The sequence below is a fragment of the Telmatherina bonti genome (genome assembly GCF_933228915.1).
Source record: "Telmatherina bonti genome assembly, chromosome: 22".
NCBI lineage: Eukaryota > Metazoa > Chordata > Actinopteri > Atheriniformes > Telmatherinidae > Telmatherina > Telmatherina bonti.
The window spans coordinates 17844262-17868411 of record NC_136631.1 but is presented as its reverse complement, the minus strand read 5'-3'; the positions used below and the strand labels follow the sequence as shown (position 1 = coordinate 17868411).

At 37.8% G+C, this 24150-nt stretch overlaps 3 protein-coding genes across 3 annotated transcripts in view; 1 reads left to right on the top strand and 2 right to left on the bottom strand.

Moving 5' to 3' along the window:
• orc3 (origin recognition complex, subunit 3) overlaps window positions 1-3608 on the top strand; it is a gene marked incomplete at both ends in the record, with an annotated part of 6012 nt that extends 2404 nt beyond the window's left edge. The window contains 12 exons of the mRNA XM_079262493.1: window positions 197-310; window positions 401-534; window positions 668-731; window positions 843-959; window positions 1063-1142; window positions 1437-1570; window positions 1746-1837; window positions 1958-2055; window positions 2146-2287; window positions 2388-2504; window positions 2743-2822; window positions 3503-3608. Of these exons, the coding sequence (XP_079118619.1) occupies window positions 197-310; window positions 401-534; window positions 668-731; window positions 843-959; window positions 1063-1142; window positions 1437-1570; window positions 1746-1837; window positions 1958-2055; window positions 2146-2287; window positions 2388-2504; window positions 2743-2822; window positions 3503-3608 (1278 nt within the window). The remainder of the gene's footprint in view (window positions 1-196; window positions 311-400; window positions 535-667; window positions 732-842; window positions 960-1062; window positions 1143-1436; window positions 1571-1745; window positions 1838-1957; window positions 2056-2145; window positions 2288-2387; window positions 2505-2742; window positions 2823-3502) is intronic.
• Window positions 3609-3992: 384 nt separating this feature from the next.
• On the bottom strand, window positions 3993-6530 carry LOC306772570 (akirin-2-like). The gene is made up of 6 exons (XM_079262103.1): window positions 6395-6530; window positions 5884-6057; window positions 5560-5703; window positions 5312-5461; window positions 4699-4770; window positions 3993-4576 (listed from the first exon to the last, which is right to left on the bottom strand). Exons 2-6 carry the CDS (start codon window positions 6053-6055, stop codon window positions 4566-4568), a joined length of 549 nt encoding a protein of 182 aa, XP_079118229.1. The 5' UTR covers window positions 6056-6057; window positions 6395-6530; the 3' UTR covers window positions 3993-4565.
• Window positions 6531-7916: 1386 nt separating this feature from the next.
• Window positions 7917-9333, bottom strand: LOC306772634 (cannabinoid receptor type 1B-like; the record flags this gene model as incomplete). The annotated part of the gene is given in 2 exon segments (XM_079262198.1): window positions 7917-8943; window positions 8945-9333. Coding segments are annotated over 2 exon segments (1416 nt in total).
• Between the last annotated feature and the right edge of the window lie 14817 nt (window positions 9334-24150).

The window sequence follows — 24150 nt, the reverse complement described above, 5'->3', positions numbered from 1 at the left end:
ATTGTTGTGAAGCTTCCAAATGGGAAATATTTCCATTACCTCAAGGAACAAGATGTGCATTTGTTTTAATCAAAGTCAAGACACAAGCTGCACAAGTTTTAACCACACATGTTGCTTAGATTTGTTTGAAAACTCTTCGACTATGGTGTAATTCTAATTTTAAATGTCTTATTTTCTTTTTCCTACTTGTTTCCAGTTGATCCTTACACACCAATTTCCCTTTAAACTCAATGGAAAAGTGCTGCAGGTGCTGATAAGTATCTTCCTTTATCACGACTTCTCAGTCAGAAACTTCATTAAGGGGCTGCAGGTAAAGATCACCTTTTAAACGGCCATCTCTCTCCAAAGATCTCGCTCAGAGATTCAGACTGAGCTAAATTTCTGCTCCTGCTCCGTGCAGCTGGCCCTGCTGGAGCACTTTCACTCGCAGCCCCTCAGTGTGCTTTGCTGCAAGAAGAAGGAGGCCCTGCTTAATGTGATGCAGCTCTGTCACGAAGACTTGGAAAAGATCAGGCAGCTGCCGTCATTTAAGAGGTACTCGCACAGATAATTTAATTTTTGTATGCATGCGATGACTCGACTTCTTCTCTCTGTGAGTAGTTGGTTCGATAGGATACAAGGGTGATCATCATCTTGTATTTTCTTTACATTTAACTGATAATTGTAGATATGTAGAGAAACAGGAAACCCAGGAGCAGACCAATCTGATGACGGATGACTCTTATTTAAAGGTGCGTCACTATTTTATCTCCTTGTGTGAGGATGTTAACGAGTTCCCACATCTGGATAACAAGGCAAGACTTTTTAACATGATTTTTCTCTTGTTTTTCTTTTTATTTTAGGATGTGTGTCAGAGACTGATAAAGGGCCTTCGCAAATACCACAAGAATTATTATCCCATTCTACGGTGTCTCCACACACTGACCTCATCACTGCCTCGATATCCTCTCGGAAAGCAGGCAAGAACATAGTGGTTTGTTTTTTTTGTTTTTTTTTTTAAGCTACGTGTAAACTCTGAATCACATCTGCTTTGATTTAACAGTGGCTCATTGCATGTTACAGATCAGGGAGCTCCATTTGACATGTTTGGAGAAGAATGTGTGGGAGAATGAGGATTATCAGTCTGCCATTAAGCTTTTAAAGTAAGTTTATATCCAGGTCAGTTATTCAGGCTAACAAATAAGATGACTAGATCTATTCTCTTCCACCTATTTCACCACCTGATGAGAAGTATGAAGGGATCCTGTGAGGATCACTGCACCCCCTGGTGGTCAAATAGTCCTTGATTTTCCTGAAAAGAGACTTGTGCATCTTTTCCTTTGTCCTGTTTGTTTTGTTTTTTTTGTGCAGGGCTCCTTGTAAACAACTGATCTCGAAATTTGCTTCTTGGTGTCTTGTGTTCCCGTTAATTTTAAATGGCTATGATTTCTTTTCAGGATGGTGGCAAAAGATGAGCTGATTTCTTTGCTACAGAGGTGTACAGAGATTCTGCGGCCTGTCAAGTCCAAAAAGATGAAGAACGCTCTTCTCCAGCTGGAGGAACTGCTTGCCAACTTCAAGCATCTGGATAGTAAGTAGTGGAAAAAAGGTGAAACGTGTGACTTTTTCTTCCTCTGTGCAGAAAGTCTCATTTTCCCTCCTTGGGTTTTCATTCTGGTGCTGTCTTCTGTCGGGGATAATTATTGCTGACAGTACAGTAGTCTTGTTATAAGCAACTCTCGTCTTTTGCCGCCTTCTTACAACAGCTGCTGCCGAAGTGCTCCCCAGTTTGGAAGACGGCTTCACCTCTCCAGTGAAAAATCTTGAAAAGAAAACAGATCTGTTCCAGCTGCAGAAGGTAGGTCATTGGTATATTTAGTATATTACATCTTAATTACCTTCACTGTACTTTTCTGAAAAGATTCACCACCTCTGTAAAACTAATTTTAATGCAAACTCTCTGTTGCCGCGGTTGCAGACCTTGCTGGAGATGAACGAGTCTCGCAGGTCAAAGAAACTGAGTCCGTTTGAGACTCTGAGGAATGAAGCTCTTGAGTTCATTGACAGTTTAGTAAAGTAAGAACATCTCATTCTTCCTCCATTTCAGATGCCAAGTAACTTTCCAAATGTAACATCTTCATTATCCAATCTGGCTTTTCCACCCAGGAGTCATCTGTCGCCACCAGAGACTCAGACTCTTTATGAAGTCCGCTACTACAGTTCGTCCGCCACTGTGAGACGCCACCTCAATGCAACACCAAGAACCTCCATTCAGGCTGCACTCAGCAATCCCTGCTATTATCTCCAGGTACATGGACCTCATCTTAACTTGCCTGTCCCAGCATGCTCTGATAACCTTTCTCCCCCCCCCCCCCCCCATTCAGCAAGAAGTATGACTTTTCTTTCAGAATGACTGCTTGAAAACGGAAGACGGGACCGTATCCAATGCAGCTCCGGACATCTGCATTGCATACAAGCTGCACCTGGAGTGCGGCAGGCTCATCAACCTGTATGACTGGCTCGAAGTGAGTTTTTATGCAGACTAATGGCATTTCGAAAAGGAAATGCTTTTACAGCCTTTTTTTTTTTTAAACTCAACATTAATGGCACCTTTTAACTTTCTTACAGTTCTATTATTGTTTTGTGGAAGAGGCTTTATTGATTGATGTTATCAAAGTGTCCTGTTATTGATTAGATGATCTTATATTCCTCCAGAATGACTGACTCTGACATGACGGGACACATGTATTTGTTTGTTTTCAGGCCTACTCCACGGTGGTTTCTGCAGCTGAGGGGATCGATCCAGACTCGGACAGTTTTGGGAAAGTGGATGAAGTCAAACAGTATCCTCTGCATGGTTTTTTTTTTTTTTTTTTTTTTTTTTTTTTTTTTTTGTCAGGTTCTTTTTGTCTTCTCATCATGGATAATGAAGCTCAGGAGCGTAGAGGAAAGAATTTTTTTTTTCTTTTTTTTTTAAACTGTATCCAGAAGTTGCAAAAGCTGAATCTTTCAGATTTAACATTAAAGGGGTTGGTTAGGGGTGGCTAAACATAAGTGGATAAACTGTAAAAGTCGCTGCATCAGCTAAAAAGAAATGTTTACTGCAAATGCAAGTTCAGAAACAGTCATGCCTGAGGTCAGGAATATGGACTGAGCTTAAGTAGAAGTTCTTTTAGACAAATCAAGTTTGTGATCGATTGCCAAACCACATTTTTCCAGTGCTAAAACAGAATGACTTTGTAGTGAAAGGCTGGATGCTGAAATGGCACTCCAGACACTTTAATCTGATACTTTATACATTATGAGGCTAAAGACAAGTTTTTAAACGGCTCATATCAAACATTAAGCAGGAACCAAGACAGCTTTGTGTCTGCTGAGGTGCGTGGTTTGTAAGCAACTGCAACATTCAGACAGCTGGAGTAAAAAAACTTTTCTTCCTAAAATATTTTAATAGCCCTCATTCTAAATGTGGTTGTACTGATATGCAGTGTTACTTTTTTTTATTCCTTAATTAATCCACCAGCGCTCGTTTTATCCGCGCCGTATCAGAACTTGAATTTCTGGGCTTCATAAAGTCCACAAAGCAGAAGACTGATCATGTGGCTCGACTCACCTGGGGAGGCTGCTGACTGCGAACACAAAGACACACTTTTGCTTTATCTTTGTCCCTGTTAACATGAATGCAATTATAAAAGATGAAATCAATACCCAATGATTAAGCAGAGCTTTTCTTTGTCTATTAAGAAATTGACAGTCATTGTCTCTTTAAAGATAAATCCTTCTGGGCTGTTTATCCCAACCTTATTCCAAAGTTTGTAGACAATGAGGCTGATAATTGTCAGAAACAAGTACATACAAAACAAATCTATAAATCAGTACAATTTGTCATTCTGTGCTTATATTCTTTTCAGCTCCTTTATAAAAGGGAGTTGTCCAGAGTTCTAAGTGAAAGTGAGTAAAGGTTTTCCTGATAAGAGTTCTCCACACATTAGGATTCTCAAATCTTAAGATTTTTTTTTATTTTTACCATCAAGTACATTAGTTTCAAAGTGATACCAGCAGAACAAATCTCAAAATAAATAAATAAAAACACTTAAGGGAAAAAAAAGCAAATAAGCCCACTTTATGCTTGATTTAAAAAGCAATGAATAGAGGACAAATTGCAAACACACTGTTCAACTTTCATTCACTTCCTGTCAGACCGACCAGCAAACCTTGTGTAAAACTCCTCACTGCTTCATCGTATTTACATGTAACAAACAGAAACGAGTGCCTGGAATGCTGGGAATCATTACAAAAGTGAGATAACTGTAGATATACATACAGCTGTAGGAACAGAGGCCACTGGTAGAGATAGGGTCCATTAATTTACATTAGGAAGCACCTAGTTGATTACAAGAGTGGTAACAACCAACAACAGCTTCATATAAACCTTTGCCCAAAGACAGATATATGGCACAGTAAGAAAGTCATTTAAACTAGCTAAACGGAATCTCTTACAATAGTGAGCATTTATTTTTCTTTGTTGAAATACCATAATAGCTTGCAGCAAGAGAAGGCTGTCTTGCAAAGGTTCAGTGCCACACTCAGGAAACATCTGGAGAAAGGGAAGAAGAAATAAAATAAAGAAACCCAACTTGTTTAAACTTCAAAGGCAGATTTTTTGCGCTGACTGTGTGCCAGGGAAACAGGAATGTGGAAAAAGAAATGAAAACTTACAGCTTGCAGGCTGCTCCCCGAATCGTCGCATTAACTGATCATGTGTGAACTTGACAAAGGTGTCGTATTGCTCTGGAATTTAACAGGAAATTACAGCCATTACTGCTGGACACTTACATGCACACTTTAAAAACATTTGTCACATCTTCTATGTGGCTGGAAATGTCTTTTTCTTTTTCAAACTATGTTAAAAGAAAGAAAAAATTTGATAAGACTTGTTCAACATATAAGTAATCTAAATTGTTTTATTAACTTACTTCCCCATTAAAGAAAACCTAATTTCACAGTTTATTTGCTTGAATCATTTTAAACAATGTGTTTGGCAATGAAACATTGTACTGTGCTCTCTGGTAACTTAAGCATCTGTCAATAGTTTACAGATAATCAGTGGCATCAATAAATGTTGCTCACAGAGCTGATCATAGTCATAAGACAGCTAACAGAAGAGTAGTCAATAACAAATTTCTGATGTGCTGAGAAACAAAGGTTTTACAATGATCAGACAGTTTAGTTTTCCGTGTTCGAGCACTGGAATTTCCACATCTGGAAATGTGGAATGTTGATTTATGTTTCTCTGTGAATATACTGCATCCCCGCTTCAAAATGAACCAACCTGCCAATTTTGAAGTCATGGTCTCCTCATATTCCTCCCGCACCTTCTCTTCCCTTTCTTTCAGCAGGCGTTCACAGATCATTCCAACTTGTCTGAGGGTGAATAATGGTTGTTCTTTTCTAGATGGAGAGACACCTCCTGAGCACGTTCCTGTTCAAAGAATCAAACACATCCTTCAGGATTAGGTTGACGATAAAAATGTCTGCTTTTTTTAGTTGGTGTTAGCTGAAACTACTCCCTTAACCTACCTGGCATGCTGGAAACATGCATTGTAGACGACTGGGGTGAGGATTCTGGAGAATAGCAACACTCTGACTGTTGGTAGCCTCCATCTAGATGCTTCCTCTTTTGAATACGTTTGTACTCTTGTTTGATGCTGTTGAGGATTTGTTCTAGTTGGTCCAAAGACAGAAAGTGGTCCGTCAGTAGTGTGATCACATGTTAAAATGCCAACTCATTGCTTATAGTTTTTTTGTGTGCAATTTTACAGCTCAACATGTTGTCAATGTTCCTATGGCTGGTCACCAAAGAGCTGAATCAGAGGCCAAATTAGCCTTCATTAATAACATTACCTGCATTGAGTGTTGAGGATGACTCCCCAAATGGCGAGGGCTCCATGCTGAGGTACTTCCTAGGGGATGAAGATGATGGAGCCACAGGAACGCATCTTCGCCTTTTGGGGGACGTAGGACTCATCAGAGGATCGAAATCCATGGTCCTTTTTAGGGTTGCTCCACACGCCATGACTTCAGTTTGTTAAAGGGAACACATGGTTAAACACAGAAACAGCCAATAATGTGGCGCTGATACCAATAGCTTTTTATAAAGGCTGACCGTGGTAACACTTTGACATGTCTCGTTAGCTAGAGAGTGAATTCTGTGCTACAAAAGGTCTCCCTTCCAGAGGAAAAGCCGCTGAACACGGTGCGCAGCTCGGGCTTTAAATGTCTGGTAGCACGCTAACGTTAGCTTGTGCTGCTAGGCAATAATAAAAAAGAAAACAAAGCTAACAGTTAGCTTTGACCATCGCTGACAAGATAGTACGTCCTGTTGAAAAATTCAATAAACCGGACTTTATTTTACCTTTTCTGGGGGGGAAGAACTGCCTATCCAGCTGTGTTCTCCAACTCGTGTTGTTGTAAAAAGTTGCTTTCAAAAAGTTGAAGCGACGACGAGCCAGCTGTGGGCCAACTATCAGTGGTTAGATATGGAAGCTAGCTAACGCTGCTTAGCAGTCTGTTTATGATACGAGGATGCAGGCTTCTCCGGCTCGTGACGTCAGATACGAACCGCAACCAAACGCATTCTGGGTAATGTAGTGAAGTACGACCCAGGATGAAGAACACAAGCCGGATTTATTCCAATTTGTGATGGAAAATGGCAACATAGATTCGTATTTTGAATATAATTAGTAGTAGCAGTATTTCATAGACCACAACACCGTTTATCATATCTACTGGTTCTGCTATATTCCTTTCTAACTCAGTCCACAAGAGGGCAGTCTTACACATAAAAGGGCATAAGAGTATTATATATATATATATATATATATATATATATATATATATATATATATATAAAACTAGTTTTAATCTGACAATGCTTAGGCTACAAAGTTATTCAAAGTTATGAAACAATCAAACAGAAAAAGGCAAAAACTGATTGGCTACTTTTGTCATTTTATTGTAAACAGATACCCAACATGAGGACAAAATTCTGATAAAAATAGACACATTTCACATATCTATTGAGAACATGTACTAGCTGCAAAGACTATGATCGTACAATGGCACAATAGATGTTTCAGAAGTTTATGGCCGTACAGCTTGGCACAAAATGCTGTAATTGGTTTATAAACACATGAAAAAAAATTCCCAGACTACATCCACTTACAAAGTTTTGATTTGATCAAAAATCTATTCAGTATTTCAAAGCACGACTTACCATTTTGCTTTGCAAAATTACAATAAATAAGTAAATAAATACATACACAGTAAGAAATTATAAATGTGAACAACTGCACAACTTAACAGTATCATGCTTTTGCATTAACTACTAAAAGGCAATTTCAAAAGACTAATAAGAGGCTGGATATACTAGAAGCATTTCAAGACATTCAGAACTGATTTTTTGTGCTTTTGTTCAGATTTTCACTTTGAATTGCTTCCACAATATATCTATGTCAAGTAAAAATGGAAAAAAATAAGATGGCATCATTTTGTCTGTACAAAGTGGAAATTTGTTTTCATTTAACCGTGTTTAAACAAAAGCAAAATGTCTTAGCATAACACTGTCTGTGACAGGAAAAATGCCCAAAAACAAGATGTTGTTTGAAGATGCAACTACAGTACATCATGTACTGAATTATGAAGGACAATCTGATAACTCAACACATATATCATTTTAGGGTCATCACACTCCACCATACAGGGAGTACAGATTTCATATTACAGATGTCAACTTTTTTTAAAAGATCTAAAACCAAAGTTGCTTTTTAATTCAGTCACAAAATCATTTCTGGCACATTTTACAGATGCATTTCACACCATCCACACTTCACACTAGTACCAGCTCAGCCTGGCTTTTTTTTAAAAAAATTTTTTATTTAGACCTGCTCTGCTGTAGAACTCTCAGTCACTCCAGAAACTGTAACCTTGGCTACTTTCACTCGTGTTTTTCCACAGCTTCCTACGTCCATCCCCGCCCCACCAGCTGTAGCTCTCACACTCCTGATATTCCAGTCGCTCTCAGCGCTGTTGTCCAAAGCCTGAGTTGTTCCCCGCCACATATGGCAGATGTTGATGAAGGCCCTGCGCAGGTCCTTGCTCCTCATGGCATAAATCACAGGGTTCACAGTGGAGTTGAGTAAGCACAGCATGCTGCAAAAGGCAAATACAGTCTTGATGAAGTCATTCACCTTCCCAAAAAGATCATAAACCATGATAGCTAGGAGTGGACCCCAGCAGATGATGAGAGCCACCAGGATCAGGACCAGGGTTTTAGCCAGACGGAGGTCCATGCGGGCTTGCTCAGGCCTCACCGTCTGCACCTTGGTCCCATCTGCTGTGTAGACGATCACACTTCTTTGAGAGCTACGACTCAGCATGCGGACAGCATGGTGGTGGGACTTCCAGAGGATGAACATGTAGGCATAGATGATGAACAAGACCAAAACACTTGTCATCCCAATCCAGAACATCAGGTACTTCTGGTCGATGAGAGGGAAAATATCTGAGCAGACCGAACCGAGACGCTTGCAGTTCCAGCCAAGCAGGGGGAGCAGTGAGATGATAATGGAGATGGTCCACATCATACTGAAGGCAATGACCGCTTTAGTCTTTGTGACAATGCGCTTGTATGCCATGGGCTTGTGGATGGAGATGTAGCGGTCAATAGCAGTGAGGAACAAACTGCCAACAGAGGCAGTGAAGGAGGCAATAACCCCAGCCAGCTTAAAAAGGAAAATGTTAGGGCTGTCTTTTCTGTGGAGGACGTGGAAGTCCAAGAAGCTGTATACAAAAATGATGCTTCCTATCAGATCAGCCACAGCCAGGCTGCCTATGAAGTGGTATGAAGGCCGAGATCGAAGTGTCTGAGAGTGCAGGATCACACACAGCACCATGAGGTTTTCCACCCAGGGTGAGTGCTAAGACGGCAACTGCAAGCTGTTGACTGGGAGTGAGGATCATAAAGCACTCCAGGTTGTCCACCAAGTTCTCGGCACACTGTGCAGCTCCTCCACTCTCCACAGAAGAGGCGTTACCAAGTATAAAGTCTGACATGTTGGTGGGGAAAATGGGGGATAGGACAGTGTAAATGGCATCCTTATTTCCAGGGATGAGCTCAGGGAAGGAGCTACTGATGGAGGCAGAGTGAGCTTTCTCAAAGTGGAATCCGTTCTTAACCAGACTGGAGTCGACGGAGGGGTTGTCGTAGCTGGCGTCGTTGGAGCCGAGATACTGGACACCTGTTGTTAGCGTGCTCATTGCAGTGCCTGCTATCTGGTGCAAAGCCAGCTTCATGACTGGTCTGTGGCAGCAGAAATGCTCAGTAGACAGGCATGTGGTGTGGCAGCATTAGACACATACAAAAGGACATCTATAAAGACAAAAAGAGAATTTTTCTTTAAGAAGGCAGGAAAATAATAATAATAATAATAATAATAATATTATTATTATTATTATTATTAATAATAATGCATTTCATTTAAAAGTGCCTTTCAGGTCACTCAATGGCACTGTACAATAAAAACAGGCATTAAAAGAACAATAGGAAGCAATAAAATACAGCATAAAACCATGGGACAGAGTGATTGCAGTGAGGATGCTTTCTAGTGGTGGAAAGTGTACATTTCTATCTTTCTGTGACAAGTTAAGCAATTATATCAATATTTACAACTGATTTATAAAAATGGAAATAAACGTGTTGCCAGGAGAATTTGGGGGAATCTGTGTATCAGCCAGCTGACTCCAGAACAGATGCATCCCAGACAATAGTGGGAAACTGAACAGTTGATGAACCTGTGCAGCCTCGGGGGAAATTGCAGCATTAAGAATGTAGGACAGTCGGGGCTTTCTTATTAATTAAAGGAGGTCATTAAGCATTAAGCTTTTTCCAGTAATCACTGGATTAATTAGGCATCATGGGAGGAACTACAAAGAGTGAACATATCTAATCATTGAACCATTAACATTTAGTGTCAGTAATCATGACATCAATTATTAACAGTCAGGTTTGCATGGATCTTTCTGAATAAGACGTTTGCTGAAGAAGGACCCCAATAATTGCAATAATAGCGGCTGTATAGACAAGTTAGCCAACCATATGGTTCAAACTCATGAATAAAAAATGAGCAGCCTTATTTGTAAATGCATTTTATAGTGATTCAAAAAGACATACCTTCATTTCCTTGGGAAAAATGTCCCACGCAGACCCATACAGAAGAAAAATAAATAAGTTTTTAACAAGAAAAGAATAAAAAGAGGTGGAAAAAAAACCCAGACAAAGTGGATAGTAACTGAAGTAGCCCAGTGCTGCAAGTGACTGTGAAGTTGCTGTTGTTATTGTGATGATTTATCGGGTGAATAATCCCGCGTGGATTGGTCAGAAAGTCACAGTGAGTGTCACCAACAGCTATGCCAGACGGGCAGCCGGCGAGGTGTGAGTTTGTTTGGGAGAGCGGGCTGTTATAAGGCTGGGCTTCGTGGTCACGTGGTTTGAGGTGTTAACGCGCAGCGTAGGAACCGCATCCCTCAGCATCAGCCCCACTTCTTCCTACACGAACACAGCAGCCGGCAACACGCATCAAACAGCTGAGTTATGTAAAGATTGGCTGCTTCAGTTTTTAGCATACATCATCATGAAAAACAATCTCTTTTAAGCACAAATAGGGAGATGTAAATGCAGTGTCCGAGATTACAGGACAAAGGAAGGGCTACTTTCTCACCCTGAATCGTTGATAGTCAAATTAATGTTTCAAAAGGGAGCAACATAGTTATTTTATGTTATTCAAAGGATTGAAATAAACTAGCCTAAATTAATCCACCCTCCAAAATAGTGGAAACAACAACAACAAAAGAAAATTATTTGATTAAGTCAGAATCTAAATTGCTAATAATTTCAACACTATATTTTAAAAAAAAAAAATGGTATTGTGTGGACTTACACTGTTCACGTGGAAAAAGATACTAATTTTATTGATGTCATCTGTATTTATTTATTTATTTATTAAATATATCTTTGTTTCTTTGCCTGTCAGCAGAGGCAAAACAAAAATAAAGTAAATTAACCTTATCAGACTAACCATCAATATATTAATAACATATGCCCCATAAGAAGAAGAATAAAAGGGCAAGATTGAGAGCTTAAGGGGAAGTATGAAATGAAGGAAGGCGACACATGTAAATAACCTACCAAACCTTAAAGCATGAACAAATAAAACAACTTTAGTAGCATAATGTGATGATGCCCATATTTGTGAGAAAATATTTGTAAAAGGAATCAGTGATTGTTTTTTAATCAGTCTTTCTTTATTTTAGGATTTTTGGAGTAAGTTTTTAACGACTGTTGCCCAGAGATGTTTTAGATCATTATAACAGGTATCCAGTATTTGGAGCCAGTTAATTTGGAGACATTACATCTGGAAGTATTGTAACCTTTACATCCTCTTCATGAATCTGGAAAAACACACTCTTATCCATGTAAATAATTAGCTTGATAATCTCTGCACAAACTCTGCATCGCGATCAAGACTGTCATTGTATTGATTAGGAAAGGACACACAACTTTCTCAACAAAATGTGCTAGGCTGCAAATGAAGTGGTGGAACCCCCTGAAGTCAAATGTGCAGCTGTATATCTCTTCCCAGTTTGCTGCTGTTTCTAACTTCATGTTAATTTCTCCAGCACCATTTTCCATATCATGTTTTATAGATATAATGGTGCTTAAAGAGCTATATCACTATTCTCTCCAATTAAATATTACAAAATGTTATGTACTCAGGCCAAATTTTATCTTACTACATTCTGATCTACAAATATCTCTACCCTCTTAAGGTTGAAGCTTATGTAAGATGAAGAAAAATACTGAAACTTGGAAACTGTTAAGTTTAAAATGAAATTGGTTAAATTTGCTCTGAACTAAACAGCAGAAGGACAATGTAATTGCTTACAATGGTTTAAAATCCTGCCTCCATAATAGTGGAGAGATGCATTAGTGCAAATTAGTTCACATCTGTTAATGCTGGACGATGTTTTGGAGCAAGATGCAGTATTCTTTTGTATTTTTATGTGAATAGTTTTTTCTTAGAATGCCCTACTTATCTTACTAAAACAACAACAAACTATATGCAGCGCCTTTCATTACACTATATCCATTTTTTTGTCTTGAAATATATAAAAACTATTCAAAATGAGAGAAAACATTTTTTAATTCATAAATGTATAAGCTCTTTAATTAAAATAAATAATAGGTGCTTTTAGCGAGTAAAAACAAGTTTGTCAGCGTACAGTATAACATTACAGCTCCTTTCATGTAATCCTGATGTGTTTGCCAAAATACTCACTTCGAATTCTTACACCATTTTTTTTTTTTTTTTTTGCCAGAGTTTTTATCTTCTCACACTATTTCTTCCACCACTGCATCTGGAAAAGAAAAGTTTCAGAAAGCTCATGCTTATATAAAACAGATAGGCACAAGAGTGAATAGGCACAAGTATTATTTTGGTGCAAACTAAAGAAATTGTGAAGGATATTTAGAATTGACTGAGTGTTGATTTTAAGTATTTAAGTCACTATTTCCTTTTGTTTCGCCAGTTTGGGGCCACATGAACACTATTAAGACTTCTTCCTGCCCAAACAGCTGCACAATTATTTCCACTGTGTACTTGCAGTATTTCTCCCAAATTACATGTATCTTGTTGAAAATACACAACATTTGGCAATGCATCACCACGGGAAAACAATGAAAGTCACTGCACATGGTGCCAGCCTCCAGTTCTGGCAGAATAGAAGTCGCTAAGGAGCCAAAATCAATGCTTGTAATGCTGATTATGAAGCAGATTTAAGCAGCAACAGAACATTATATCCAGCAGGCTCTTTTTGTGAAGACATGTCCAGAGAGACTGACAGAATCGGCTTAGTTATGACAGCTGAGAGAGGATCTAATCTTAATATTCAGATATAAAGTGTGTTTTGTTGGACCAAGAGGTGCCTTACTTAAAGATATAAAACTCTGGCCCCTCAATGCAGCGCAAGAGCAGGAATGCAGAGTGCTGTAATCCAAGTCCATCATAACATCTAGGATCGTTATTTCAGAGAAAGAAGAGATTTCAAATACAAAGCTGTCAGTTTGCAAAACAGACCTGTTTGCAAAAGGGCCTGTACAGTAACAACAGCAACCTGCAGAAGTTCAATTTTCCTAATCCTCGGCATTGGAGGGGCAGCTGCTATTGTTTCACATCCATCTGGGCTATGAGGATGACTATTGTAAGTGATTTACAGTGACTGATTTTAGCAGGATTCAACATGAAAGCACCATTATGTAGCCCATTTGATATTGATCTTTCACCATTTACAGGCAGTTGTTAGACAAGTGGCTGCCTGCATTATAGACTCATTACTCTTAGTCGAGAGCAAGTCTTCCTCAGATGCATACATTGGAATACAGACAGAAAATGATCTAAATAATTAATACCTTAAAGAAAAAAAAAGGTGTGTAGTCAAACTTAAAGACACTGAGTGTGTGATCAAAAACACAGTGTTCAACCGAGACTAAATCTGGTGGTCTGTCTCTGATGTGTTTGTTTCAAGAGGCTGCAGGGGGAGGACGGGTGAGGAGGAAGAGATGCATAAATAGAGAAGAAGGGGTGGAGGGGTGGGGGTGGCTGACGCTGACAGCTCTTTACTGTTTCCTAATTTGTCACCTCTATATTCTGCCCCCCACCCCAGCCCGAGAGAGCTATTTAATATTATCTCCAAGATGACACACCAAAGTGAAAAAGGATTTACATCACATCATTTCAGTTTGGAGAGAGTCCTAAATGCAATGCTTGGCATGTAATGATGAGGACATTTTGCACATTTCTTCTCCTCGGAGTCTTGCTCAGAATTTTTCAAGCTTTATTTTTTTTTGGAAAATCATCATTTTTCAAGTGAAATATTTTCTGATGGTTTTCAAACAGACAAACTACTCTTAACCCCTGCAAGCTGCAGTAAAAAAAAAAAAAAAAAAAAGGAAATGGGTAGAAAAATCTGACAATTTGTCACCAAAAATCTCCCTGGCTTCAAAATCTCTTCATACATCATCTTTTGAAGAAACAGTCGTATTAAAGGATGAAGGAGCTGTGACTCAGTCTCTGCTGTGACTTTCTCTGTGCTTTTCAGTTTTTTTTTCTTGTGTAAAAGAAAAAAAAAATTACATATGAAGCAAATGTAAAAACATTTCTCTTAAACAGATCAAAGCAGGCTGCAATGCTGTTTTTTTTTTTTTTAATTGCAGAATTTTTTTTTTTTTTTTTTTGGTGCAGTTGGTGCAAACCACACAGACTGACAACATAATGGTCAGTGGGTAGAATATCCTTCATGCACCATTTAGTCATGTAAAGACCTTTCTTTTATCACAGCAGAACACAGTTGTAATCACAAAGACTTAGCAGGTGGTTCAGTGAATGCTCACTTGTGCAAACACTGCAAACGAATACTGGCACACGAGCTGCTCAAGCAGAAATGCCCAGCTAACAGTTTCTTGCAGTGTTAACCTTCATGGTTTCATAGAAAATGGCTCGTTTGGCCTCTGTGCAGCTGCAGAGCTTCACAGACTGACAAAACCCCAAATGAAACTGACTGCCGTGACTCCGGCAGTCATTATACCTGTAATCACACGACCATTTTCCGTCAGAAAGGAGAAGACTTGTGAAATTGAATTTTTATTTATAGCTCCGAGCTCTTCTCATTTCCTGGCCAGATTTCCAACTGAATATGTGTGACTTGCAAGTTTTTTTCTAACTTTATACAATGTGTGGTACAATCAGGAATGGGAAAACTATTTTTGTGTCATTTCAGTACCGCAACACAAGCCATTAACACAGAACTGACACATGATTAAAGATACCAGATCCACCCACGGAATGATGATGCTGTATTTTGAGTCTTTTGCAGGATGTGATGCTTTATTGTCTTCTTTCCCTGTCTCTAATACTTAACATATACAGACACACAGGCAAATAACACAATCACATAAAAGATCTCTCTCTCTCTCTCTCTCTCTCTCTTTATATATATATATATATATATATATATATATATATATATATATATATATATATATATATATATATATATATATATATATATATATGTATATATATATATATATATATATATATATATATATATATATATATATATATATATATATATATATATATATATATATATATATATATCCAAGAAACAAAATGTTCATGTGCCTTGACATTAACGAACAAATGCTTATATAACTTCAAGCTTTAAATGCAAAAGCAAACGTAAATTGGATCAGCTCTGATAAGGTTAATGTGGCAGAAAGTGGCCTGTGGAGATGGTTCTAGGATGAAAATGTCACATTTTGCATGTTAAGAAAAATAAATAAAGAAATGAATGGAAAAATGTCTGGGACACAAAAAAGACATTAGAAGGAGTTCCCATAAGGAACATGATTGGATGAATATTATAATGAAACATGAATAAATAAGTCAATCAAATGAAATTCCTGTCAATATTTCTGTTATTGCTAATGAAATATCTTTTTATCAAGCAATTCATCTGTTTTTGTTAAAAAAAACTCAAATGGAATTTTATGAAAACCAGTTGAGAAATTATTAAAGAAGCCATGTTTTGTCAAGGGAACTCAATTTAACCACAGGTCGCTGAATCTAGATGCCATGAGGTTGGAAAATGAAAAATCCTGCACATACTTGGGTCTTTTGCTTTATAGCTGTAGTACGATCCCTTCCTACCGCTTGTCAATTTTGGGTTCTATAAAACATTCATGGCAGGATTTTCTTTAATGCAAATGTTTGTATTTATTTTCTAACAAGTTATGTTTTCTCTTTTCAAATATAGTTATGTAACCAATAGCCTTTATTGAGGGAAATCTGAACAGGAAAGAGGGTCAAAGAACAATAGGGGACATTCAGCTAGGCTTGCCAGACTGGAATTTGACCCTGGACACCCAGCCTCAGGAACATGTAGTGGACCAGCTGCTCCAGTTGATCTTATGCTCCAAATTAAAATCAGCAAATAATTCTCTATTTCTTTAAAGCTGCTAAAGAGCCAACATGTAACAAAATAAACTCAAAAAGCTGTATTGAGTTGTTGTTGTTTCAGTAGGATGTAAAGGAAGAGATGTTTTGCATCATTGAGTAAAGAGAAAACACTGAGTGTTTTTACACGTGAAAAGTCTCGTGTTTGCTCTGTTGGCCAGCAACAGAGCATCTGGCATGCTTTATTTTGTAACAATGTCTGCTAAGCCTGTTTTCCAGAAACAGACACTATTTATACATAGAAGTTGTATTCTGAGAAAAATAAAGATCAATACCACATAACACCTCAGTAATTTGTTGTGCGGCAACTTTCATTTGTGAAGGAGTCACAGTGAGTGTTGTACTCCTCTGAAACCATTTCAGTCGCCCCACAGATAAAACCTATTCTCATTCCGCTCTCTCCATCCTGTTTATTCTAACAAATACATGGAGAACACAGTCCAGGATGGTCCAAAAGGAGTTCTTTCATCACAAACCACTTTGTGTTTTAGCTTTCAGCTTTATCATAAGATCAGGGCTCTTCGCTGCAAATTAACTGACATTAAAGGACAAATAGTTGGGAACTAATGAGAGGCATGAGCCACACCTGAGCCCAGTACGATCTGCTCCATGTAAGACCTTCACCTGCCTGAAGTCAGTGTCATCTCTGTATGAGAAGCCACATCATCTTTTGTTGTTGTTTCTTTTTTTTTTTTGCACAACAAACATTCTCATTCATCCAATCATAGCTTACATTACTGAAACAGACATGTTTGGGTTTTAATGCTTCTAGTAATTAATTCTGTTTTCCTATAACATTACCTTGTGCCTTTTTCCCACTTTTGTTTGGCGCTGTCAAGCCAGGCTGTAAAACTTTTCCTGCATCTCGGAGAAGAAAACCTGTAAACATCAGTGCAATACGCTGTATTCTGTTTTTCATCATAATATCCTCCTTTAAACTTTTTTAAATTCTTTTCTGCATATATCTGGAAATGAGGTACATTTAAATTCTAAAAGCCCAATCGGGTGGAGTCCACCTTTATTCCAATAAAATGTGAAGAGTTTATCCAAACACTGTCAAGTACTTAATGTCACATATGTGTGCGCCTGACAGAGGGAAAGATTGTTGCTTGTGACACTTAAATGCTTTTTTCCCTACAATTTATGTGATCTTCCAAAATAAAGTTGCCATTTTGGTTTTAAGAATTTAATTTCTTCAAAAATAAAGCCGGGCTGACACACATCTGAAAACCGACATCATAAGCTCTACTGACCAGTATTTAAAACTCCGTATCCTCATACAGACCGACACAAATTGTTAATTTTCCAACCATCCAACATGAGTTTTTCAACAAGTTGATCTGACAGAGATAATCCTGGACTTTTCTCCCTGGTTATCTGGATGGTTTAACATGTGACAAACCAATGTTATTAGAGGCTTTATGTTATTCTATGACACTAACAGCTACCATCAGTTTTAATTAAACCTAATTAAACTGTAAGTGGGAGTGAACTGAACAAAAGTCTTTAGTCAAAGTCAAATAAGGAAATTATAATTATAACAAACTCACTGGTTTTGATAGAAGGGGAAGCTGGGTCTCCATCCTTCCTGTTAGTGTAAAACTTTCATCCTCTCATCAAGATTAAACAGTCCAGCTTGTGACAAAATACCTTCAATTTTAAGTCCAAAGCGTTTCATAATTAGTCTGGATTTTATCTGATTCATGTCTGAATTTCAGGCTTTTTCTATTTGAATGGGATGTTTTTATCATTCATCAACATTATCAGGAAACCTTTTCTTGCCGTTAATCTGTATCCACTTCAGTCTGAGTTTGTTAAGTTTATTGCAGCAGCAGTTTACAGATCAAGGACCTAGCTACAGAATGAAAAACTATTCAACCTCTAAATTAAATGCATTTTCTTCAGACTTTTATTAAGTTCACTGTCCACACATGGACATGAGTTGCTTCAGAGTGTGTGTATACTGTAGAACCAATATCAGTGATGTGTTTGGAAAGAAGCATGTTGTTTTTTATTCTAAATGCACCATAAGTAACAAAGCAGACACATATAATACTATCCTTTTCAGGCAGAGCTCAAATTTCTTCCTTTGAAAACAATCACAACCATCTGTGCTGGAAAATAGTTCGATGCAGAGTATGAACAAGCCTGCTGGCAGCCAACCACCGGCCATCATGCTGAACAGAGATGATTCTTCACTTTACACCTTTAAACCCCCCCCCCCCCCCCCCCCCCCCCCCAAACTTTCATCACTTCACAGCTTGTGGCATAATTGACTTCAGGCTTGCATGTATGCTTTACAAACTTGGACTCATCAGTGACTTATCAAACAGAGACAGCACCACCTCAGTTTCATGAAGTGAAAAAACTTGGCCTGGATGTGTTTTCAATTTTAAGTCACACACTTTTTTTTTACTATTTTCTTCTGATATTTTCCCGTCTGCACAGTGGAATGAACAAAACTTTATTTCTCCTTTTGTCACAACTTTTACCATTTCATACTTTTCTGCCCTTTAAATTCTTTTTAAAAACCCTCTTTTTAGTGTGAACAAGAACAATTAGCAGTCACGTTATGTGCGAGAGGAATATAAAAGATGGACCACCTTTGTTAGCTATTTGTGTGCATCACCATGGAAACGCTGCTGTACCACAACTGCACAAGGTCACCTGGCTTACAACAGAGTTATTTTGTGTGTCTCTGTGCTTAACGCTGTTTGATGATAGCACATCTGAAAAGCAGTGTGATTGCGTTGGGTCATGGTTCTGTTATTATTTAGGGCTCTCATTAGTCCTGCATTGTGATTTTACAAGCTAGATGGCTTCTGTCTCCTTTTTTTCCCTTCTTTCTTTGCTGATAGTTGGTAGCAGTTGGTCTGTGATGCAGACGCACCACCATGCCTTCTGTCAACATGGAACCGTGCAGCACATTCACAACATTATTTGTAACACAGTTTCACATAATGTGCATTTTAATGAAAACACAGTAACTTGTTTGGAACTTGCTATCGTATTTTCCATATTTTTGCGCCTGATGCTGCACATGGGATGTTCAAGGATACATAAATAATGGCACTCAAATAATACTTTGAAGTTTCATCAAACTATAAATACCCAAGTTCATGGTGACTCGCTGCCTTAAATATTCACTGGTAGTGTGGTTTATCTAAAAGTCTCCAGATGAACTAACAATTTTAGAGCATACCAAACCTGTTCTTATTCATTCATTTATTTATTTATTTACATTTTTTACCAAAGATTTCATCCTAGATTTGCAAACCTGTGGTCATTAATTCTTTTGCTTGAATTTTTTTTTTTTCCAAATTTGACTAAAATCCAATTAATACAATAAATTAGAGCCAAAATCATCTACTCTTTTATTTAAAGTCACTGTTTGATTTTCATTCTTCTGCAATATGTGTTAACCCTGTAAAGCCACACATATCATATATACAGTTTCTGAGACAATTTGCATCACTTTATGGTGGAAACGCTTCTCAAAACCTTCTTGTACATTATAAGTTACTGGTCTCCTGCACCCTGGTGGATACCAAAAAGAAGAGGACTACACTTCAATAATTTTGATCTATTGCATGGTAATAAATAGTGGAGAAAAAAAAAAGAAGAAAAATTCTTCTCAGATGTTCTCCGATTGGGCTTTAAATGGTTAGGAAACACATTATGCTAGTCTCACTTCAGTAATTTTACCCAATTTTGAATTGCAGGTTCAGCCCTCATCAATCTTTCTCAAATACATATTCATGGATGAGGTCAAGGGTCCTGACCACCAGAGTTGAGAGTTCATTGTTAAGTCCTGATTGATTAATGAGGTGTTACGCAGCAGCACCTGTTCCAACAACAAAATCAGCATTTTATCCGTTTCATGATTATCATCTTAAACTCTGGCGTCTCCACAACAGATTCAGTTGTCCTTGTCTAAATTTGTGACTCTTGTTAAGTAATTGTTGTATGGAGGTCTGTGGCATTATAAGTGTCTGAACCTGCTGTTTGATGTACAAACCCTGGGAGCTTGCTGCACTTGTTGCATTATTCCAGCTAACATTTACTGTGATCATGAGAACATTTATGTGGAGTCTTAAGCTGTGCTTTAAACATTTGTGAAAAGTCAGTACTGACTGTATTTCATATCTGTTTGTGGAGCAACAGAGAGCCGTTTTTAAAAGAACAATGAGATTAAACAAGAAGATAATAATTAGAAATCAACCAATAAAATCCAGACCCACACCACCTCAGAGAAATAAGGAAATTAGAGAGCTTAAAAGAAGCTGCAGAAGATCAGAGAGAAAATAGAGGTACACTAAATGAACTGTTTATTTGGAAATTCGCACACCTGACAATGTGGTTATGTAATATTTACTTAAGCTGCTTCCTTTAATAATTATAACAATTCCAATTAGGAATTTTACTAATCCAAACATCAGGAAGTAAAAGGACCATCTGACAATAATAATAATAAGAATGATCTGGCTTTATTAAAACCAACTGTGAAATTGTAATTGGTGAAGAAAAACCTCTCTAGTGAAGTAAAACACCTCTCTCACTTTGATATTAGATGCTTAACCCTTGCTTTTTATGACATTTTCATCTTAAAAATGCTATACATCACATCAATGGAACAGGCCAAGAAGATCTACTGCTGCAAGAAAGAGACAAAATAGAGAAAAACTTTTACAGACTCTTTCTGAATAACGACTGACACAACAGATAAGGACAATAACAACTTGTCCAATTTCAACTAAGACACAAATTATTCAAAATATTTCCAACTAATAACACTGGTGCTCAAAGCTGGAAATATTAGAAGTCGCTGCATAATTTTTAGTTCCTCCTCTTAAAATTACCAGATCAAAACACTTCTACCCTGTTACATCTTCACTTAATACCTGTAAAGCAATTTGGATGTGCTGAATTTAAAAAGCTCCTGATATTTTTGAAGTTAAAGTTTATGGTCGATTTCTTAGTCCAGTGTTTGAACAAATGTTGGACCAAAACAGCTGTACATGAAATGTTTTTGCTGAAAAATAATTGTAAATGTATTTATTTAAATTTATTCTTTTAAATTTATTTATTTAAATTTATTATTTAAACATTTAATTACTTAGATAGTTTTGAATTCTCATGTTTACTTTTAGGTTTTGTTCTTAGCTGTTCTTTGTTGGTCTTAGTTTTGTTTGATCAGTCTATGCTTGGTTAATTCTAATGTTTTCCTCACGATCGTGCACATTGGAAGCTATGCCTGCTCAGTCTGCTGGTTCGTTGTCATGGGGATGGCTTTTGATAGGTTGACCCTTGCATTGCAGCCATTTGGCTGGGGAGTGGATCTGGGCCTACCCTGAGTCGTGGCCGTTCCAATGGGTGAGCTAGCAACTGGTGTGAAAGAATTCCCGGGATCGTTTCCTCACAGTGTGCCAAGCCAGACGTTCATTCATTTAATTGTTTAAGTATTATTTGGTGGTTAAAGAGACAGAAGATGATTCTAGAGATTTTCCATGTAACATGGGATTAGGGGGTGGGTTCTGTATGTGTGTGTGAATGATTAAGTGTGTCTAAAATTCCTTGTTGTTTTAATATATACAAAGACCTTTGTGCTAAATCATGCAGGAAAGGTGCTATACAAATAAATTTTGATTTGACTTGATGAAAATGAAAAAAGTTTCATATGTTCCCTTTCCTCTTCAGTTTCTTTGTGCAATTCAAGGACAAGAATTTGCGCATGCCTGGACTTCTTTTGACATTGACAACAGTGGCAATTTATTTTTAATGTAATGTAATTTCTCTGCAGATATACAACAATAATATAACAAGACAGCACAATTATAAAATGAAAGACACCTTTCATTTAGTCCTTAAAAATAATTATATGATAGTCACTGCTGCATATGCAACACACTTACATGCAGTTAACACTAAACCAATCAGGAATAGCATTTTGCAGACTCAAGCCCGCATTTTATATGCTTTTGTATTTATTGGAAGGTAGAGTTTGAAAGAATCACAGTTTTTCATTCCTCGCTTTGTATCTCCTCTATAAGTTGGCTCACCTTGAAACTGAAAGCAACCAAAAGATAAAGCAAGACAGCCTGAAAGCAAACCGTAGAGTGTCCACAAAACCTCACGGAGAGCAAAAATGGTTTTGGTGGCAGAGGTCACATGGAGAAACTAGACTGAGTTAATCGCTGTGAAAGAAGGAATGTGCTTCATGATGAACTGCACAGATGTCCACTAAAGGTGCGATGAGAGAAAAATAAATACAGCATCTCGAAAAGAAAAGTTTTATCTGCTGGGTTTGACATGGGAACATGTGGAGCAATTCCATTTAGAGAATATTCCGCATAAATGCAACAAAGCGACAAAAGTCAAGACTTTAAGAAAATATTTAATATAAAAGAGATATTATAAGGCAGGGGTAATGTACAACTACAATCTGTTGTGCTGAGAATCTCGAAAATGCTGTTGCTTGGTCGACTTCTGATAATCTGCAAATGTTGCTGACTTACTAACTTGTGAATCACAAGTTACACAGTGGGTTGGCAAATTGCTGTAATTTTCCTTCAGCTGCTGCTTTGTGAAAACATTTCAGCCAAACAGGTCTCACAGTCAGCGTCAAAATCCAGTGAGAGTACAACAGAAGCTGTTTCCATCCAAAGTATGTGGCAAGAAAGGGTAATTAGAAAAATATCCACAGATCAATTTAATAGCAGTTTAATGTCCATGCTGCAGAGCGCACTGCACCAGCTGGTAAGAAAAAAAAAAGAAAGAAAGAGAGAGAGAAAAGGTGGAGAAGTGAACATGAAAATAAAGCTGTGGATGAGAGATGTAGATTCATGACTGTTTGATAACATTTATGTTTAACTTTAAAAAAAAATCCTCCAGACCTTTGAATTAAACTTGTGAAAAACACTGATAAGTCAGTTCAGGTACCTAATCACAGCTGGATAAAATGACCCTATGGCAGCATTTCTAAAGCAACTTGTTTCTGTTATGTTATGTTATGTCATTCTATAAGTTACGTTATGTTATTCTATATGTTATGTTATATTATTCTATATAATTTCAGACCTGTGAATAATTACAGGCTTGATTTATACTAAATTTCTCTTTGAAATTTTCTACCAATTTTTTGATCGAATAACTGCTCACTGACTGACACATATCTGTCCTTCTACTTCACTGACCGCATTTCATATGCCTATTGCCTCTTAGTGTCAGCTTTTGAAAAAGTGAGCATTCATTCTAATTAGATACAGGATTTATGAACAATCCATCATGTATATCCAAACATGTACTTAAATGCAAGTACCTCTTTCATCTAATAAGTCAGAACATATGAAAAATTGTCTTCTAATATTCTCAAAAATTCTATTCTAACTTTCTGCAAACTGTCAAACAAGCAGATACATGTCCCAACACATGCAGGATGCATCAGTGCAGGAAGCCCAGACTCCCTCTCCCCTGCCACATTTGCCATCTCTTTAGGGGGAATCCCAAGGCGTTCCCATGCCAGCCGAGAGATATAATCCTTCCAGCATATCCTGGGTCTCATCCAGCAGGGACATGCCTGGAACACCTCACCAGGGAGGCGTCCAGGAGGCATCCTAACCAGATGCCTGAGCCACCCCTACTGGGTCCTCTCGATGTGGAGGAGCAACGGCTCTACTTTGAGCCGCTCCCAGATGACGGGGTTCCTCACCCTATCTCTAAGGGAGAACCCAGCCACCATGCAGAGGAAACTCATTTCAGCCACCTGTATATATGAGTTTGTTCTTTTGGTCATGACCCACAGCATGACCATAGGTGAGGGCATAGATCAACTGGTAAATCAATTGCTTTGCCTTCTAGCTCAACACCTTCTTCACCACGACAGACCGGCGCAGAGTCCACATTACTGCAGAGCAATGAATCAGCTTAATCAACAAAAAAAGTGCTAATGACAGTTTGTTTAGTCAACACATGTGTATATATATCTATATATAGATATATATATATATCTACATATCTCTCTCTCTCTCTCTCTCTCTCT

Bases quoted from the DNA above. Each gene is read 5' to 3' on its own strand.
- LOC306772570 (XM_079262103.1), bottom strand. From the start codon at position 6,055: ATGGCGTGTGGAGCAACCCTAAAAAGGACCATGGATTTCGATCCTCTG. The intron at 5,704-5,883 runs GTAATGTTATTA...TGGACCAACTAG, and splicing joins ATCCTCAACACTCAATGCAG to AACAAATCCTCAACAGCATC. The intron at 4,771-5,311 runs GTTGGTTCATTT...GTTAAATTCCAG, and splicing joins CATGACTTCAAAATTGGCAG to AGCAATACGACACCTTTGTC.